Below are 4,721 nucleotides of genomic sequence, written 5' to 3'. Positions count from 1 at the left end.
ATGAATGGAATGCTACTACTTAGATGCAAGAGCCAGTGACACCATATGCTCATACCAAATTCAAACTCCACAAATTGAAACACATAACACTCAAGATAGAAGTTAAGGGTTGTAATGGGGCTTGGGGTGTTGGTTAACAAGGAAAGGATAGGGAAACAAACGTTCTTAAAGCATAATAAGCAAAGTAATGAAATCTAGACTTAGAATCACTTATGATTGCAGAAACTCACTTAGACACACAAGGGGAAGATTCATACAACTCTTAGGGCCATATTCAACGTTTTGGACCCTTTCTTCAACTACCATAAACATGTGAACTTATTTTCACTTATTTCATACTCTTTTTTTTTTCTTTCTTTCCACAACTTTTTCTTTTCTTTTTCTTTTTCCACTCATGCCTTATTTCTTTTCTTGGCATATCAACACACACATACAAATTCCCCCACACTTGTTTTCTGCCATACATTAATCAAAAGGGATTCAATTTGAATCATGCTTTACTATGCTTCAAAAGGGATTCAATTTGAATCATGCTTTACTATGCTTTACTAGGCTAGGTAGGTGTAATGTGGGTTAACAAAGACAATGGGCTAAAACATGGCTCAAGGGGGTTTATACCTACAAAACATGTGTATAGGGTTCGGCTTTTTGGCTCTAGTTCACTACACAACTTCATCTTGAATATGTGGTATGCAAATCAATGTCATGCTTTGAATGGAACGGGCATGAGTTCTAGTATTTGGAACTAAATGATGAAACGCCTTCTAAGTAGCAACCAAGCAAAGAATAATGAGATCATGCAACGACTTTAGAAACAAGAATGCACAGATTAATAACTCTCCAAAGAACGTATTAGGCTCAAGTCTCTCAAGGTTGTAGCGTTAGTTTGAGTTCCTTCCTTCAAGCATGTTACAAAAACTGATTTTTTTCTTTTATGATTGCATGTTAATTCATAAGTTATAACCACAACCAAGCATAAACAAAGAGTAAATCAAACTTTCATCCATGTTAATCACTCTTCTTTAACAGCCATGTAATTACAAACCGAATCCTCGTCATTGTGTTGGAAGGTACCCTAAGACACAAACAAACACACAAAAACAACTCTTTTTGGGTTTTTCAAAACAAATTTTTCAAATTTTTATGAGATTTTCGGATTTCTATGTCTAAACACACCAAAATGCTTCAAAACATACTAAAAACACTTAAAACAGCAAGAAACAACATTGTAAGTGATAGGTGAATAAAACCCACGAATTTTCATGCAAACATATTGTTTACCCCCCCACACTTAAATCAAACATTGTCCTCAATGTTTCAAGCATAAACTAACATAAACAAAAATCAAACAAACAAACAGCAACTAAACACACTAATCATGGCAGATGGTAAACAACAAAGAGAAGGGTTTGAGAAATTCAAATCTGGAATTGGAGTGCTCTCTAGGTCTTCCTTTGTCGAATGCATGGGTTGCCTCCCACGAAGCGCTTTCTTTAACGTCTTGCAGCCGGACGATGCTCCATTGAAGGTTTATGGAACCCCACGGCATGGAGGGGTTTTTCCACAACCTGTCCTACAAAATACTTTCTTCTTTGGGTCCTTGAATGGGATGGGATAATGATCCTTTCTTATTGTCGTGTTTTGGTTCTCCGAATCAACACGAACTCTTCCACCACGTTGACTTCGATTAGGTACCTGCATCATACAAGGTAACAACCTATTAGTTGAAATGGGAATCGAATTTGGAATAGGTGGCTTACCTTTGTACGGCAAAGAAATGGTAGCACTATGGACAGATGCACAAGGAGTGCACTCGGCTAGATTTGGTGATTTCAAGGGTGGGGCCGTGCTCCCCTTGTTGTTCACTCCAATTCCTTCCTCGATGGTAGTTCGAGGTACTTTCGTCTTGATGAGTGTTGAACATTCCTGCCCTATATTTGCAATTACATTAATGGCACAACAAGAACGAACAACATTAGGAGTCTCAATAAATTCAGAAAATTTAAAACAAATCATGTCACCACCAAATGCCATAGTGACTTCTCCTTTGGCCACGTCAATCTTGGTTTGAGCCGTTTTCATGAAAGGTCGGCCAAGCAAGAGTGGCAATGATGGAGCATGGCTCGAATCCTCCATTTCCAAAACATAGAAATCTGCAGGAAAGATAAGGTGATTGACCTGCACTAAAACATCCTCAAGGACTCCCTTGGGATAAGCGTTAGAACGATCGGCCAATTGAATTATAACGCCATCTTGTTTTAACTCACCAAGATTCATAGATGCATAAATGGAATATGGCATAACATTAATAGAAGCACCTAGATCTAACATACATTGTTCAAATCTAGTGTTTCCAATTATACATGGGATAGTAAAGCTCCCCGGATCCTTACACTTTGGAGGCAACTTTCGTTGCAAAACCGCGGATACATTTTCGCTTACTTTCACAACTTCTTTGTTTGAAATTCTTTTCCTAGTTGTGCATAACTCTTTCAAAAACTTTGCATACCTGGGTACTTGCTTAATGGCATCAAGTAAAGGAATGTTTACTTGGACTTTCCGGAAGGTATCCAAAATGTCTTTTTCGCTCTCTTCCTTCTTTGATTGTGCAAATCTGCGAGGGAAAGGAACATTGGGCAGATTAGTGTTTGAATTCACAACATTTGGAACAACATTACCTGAGGTGGACGGATGGGAGGGCTTAGGTGGCTGCGGCATAGGTGGTACCACCCTTGCCGTGGGGTCCTCCTTGTTTTGGGCAGATTCATGTGCTTTGCTTCCTACTTCTTTTCCACTTCTTAGGGTGATAGCTTTTGCAGATTCGAACCCACCCTTAGGATTGACTACCGTAGTGCTTGGTAACTTACCATTCTCACGAATTTGCCCCAAAAATTCTGCCATTTGGCCCATTTGCTTCTTGAGCTCATTAACTTCCTTTGCTTGGGTCTGCAATCCCTGCGCCATTGTGGTCAGTAATTGATAAGTTTTATCATCATTCATAGAAGTACCTGAGTTGTTTTGTGATGATTGTGCTTGAGGAGGTGGTTGTGGTGCCATTGGCCTTGGAAAGAAACCCGGAGGTTGTCGGAATCCACCTTGTTGGGCAGGTTGTTGTGCATCTCTCCATCTGAAATTTGGGTGGTCACGCCATCCTTGATTGTATGTATTAGAGAAAGGATCACCCCTTGGTTGGTTTTGATTCCCATAACCCACGACATGGGCAGATTCCCACCCTCCATTTTCAATTAATTGAGGGCATTGATCCGATTGGTGTCCTTGAATGGAGCATACACCACAGATTGTAGTTCCTTGCGTTTTGGGGCCTTCAACAAACTGCGATAACATAGAAGTGAGGTTAGCCATTTGGGATTGTAACTCAGAAATAGAACTTACCTCATTTACATGATGTGGCCGTGGGGTATCTCTCTGCCCAACACCTTCATACTGTTGTGCGTTGTGTGCTCGGTTCGCAATGAGAGTCTTGGCAGCCACCGGAGTCATGTCCACCAATGCACCACCCGCCGAGGCATCTAGCATTTGGCGTTCCATGGGAAGGAGTCCTTCGTAGAAGTATTGAAGGAGCAACTCCTCCTTCATTTGATGCTGTGGACAAGAAGCAACAAGAGTTTTAAAACGTTCATAATATGTTGGAAATGACTCACCTTGGCTTTGTTGGATGCCACTAATGCGTTTCCTAAAAAGAATGACTCTTGAGGTTGGAAAGAATTTTTCCAAAAACGCTCGTTTCATGCTCTCCCACGAGGTAACCGTCCCCGGGGCCAATTCATACAACCAATCTTTAGCTTTAACCATTAGAGAGAATGGAAAAGCTTTCATCTTCAAAATGTTGCCATCAACATTTACCGGCGTCATGCTTGAACAAACAACTTCAAACTCCTTCAAGTGTTTGTTTGGGTCTTCCATGGACAGCCCATGGTACTTTGGAACATGATGTAACAAGCTCGACTTCAATTCGAACTCGTCGGTCTTCCCTTGGGCTGCCGCGGGGTATTGGATGCAAAGAGGGGCTGCATTATCCAAACCCGAGGCAGAAAGCTCCTTAATGGTTCGGTTGTCCGCTGCCATCTCTTGGTTCTCCTCTACAACTCTAGCCGTGGGCTCTTGGTTCTTCTTCAAATTCGTTTTCTTCGCAATGAGGTTCCGGGCTAGGTGGATTGGATGCTTGTTGCCTTCTTGTTCTTCTCAAAGTTCGCTCAAAATCGTCGTCGAACTCCAAAATGTTTGCTTGGACAGATTTGGAACTTCGAGTCATACACTCGTACCTAAAACAAGAAAACAAGAAACCAAGTCAGAAACTGAATTTAAAACAAACAAAAATAACACAGAAATAAATAACGAGGGATTAGCAACTTTGCTAATCCCCGGCAACGGCGCCAAAATTTGGTGTGAAAATTAACTTGACACACAAATTAAACCCTATTTGTGACAATTGTAGTAATGATGTAAGTAGGGATCGTTCTAACCGGGGATTAACTAGGGGTGCTAATCTAATACAAATCGACTTAGAAATACAAAAAACTAAACTTAAAGACTCTAATTAGACTACTAAGATTCAAAACAGATTTGAAACACTCAAATCTGCCCAAAACTGACTAAAACAAGTTAATTGACTCAAACAGCAACTAAGACAAGATTTGGACGAATTTGACAAAACTTATGACTCAAAATACTTAAAAACACCAAAGAGGACAGATTATGAA

At 40.4% G+C, this 4,721-nt stretch overlaps 1 protein-coding gene across 1 annotated transcript; it reads right to left on the bottom strand.

The window, feature by feature from the left end:
• Positions 1–1,687: 1,687 nt before the first annotated feature.
• LOC139198066 (uncharacterized) lies at positions 1,688–4,086 on the bottom strand. The gene is made up of 5 exons (XM_070826321.1): positions 3,663–4,086; positions 3,394–3,530; positions 2,022–2,955; positions 1,761–1,931; positions 1,688–1,695 (listed from the first exon to the last, which is right to left on the bottom strand). Exons 1-5 carry the CDS (start codon positions 4,084–4,086, stop codon positions 1,688–1,690), a joined length of 1,674 nt encoding a protein of 557 aa, XP_070682422.1.
• Positions 4,087–4,721: the final 635 nt, after the last annotated feature.

The sequence above is a fragment of the Malus domestica genome, chromosome 08, assembly GCF_042453785.1.
Source record: "Malus domestica chromosome 08, GDT2T_hap1".
NCBI classification, from domain to species: Eukaryota; Viridiplantae; Streptophyta; class Magnoliopsida; order Rosales; family Rosaceae; genus Malus; species Malus domestica.
This window is presented reverse-complemented; position numbering and strand designations above follow the sequence as displayed.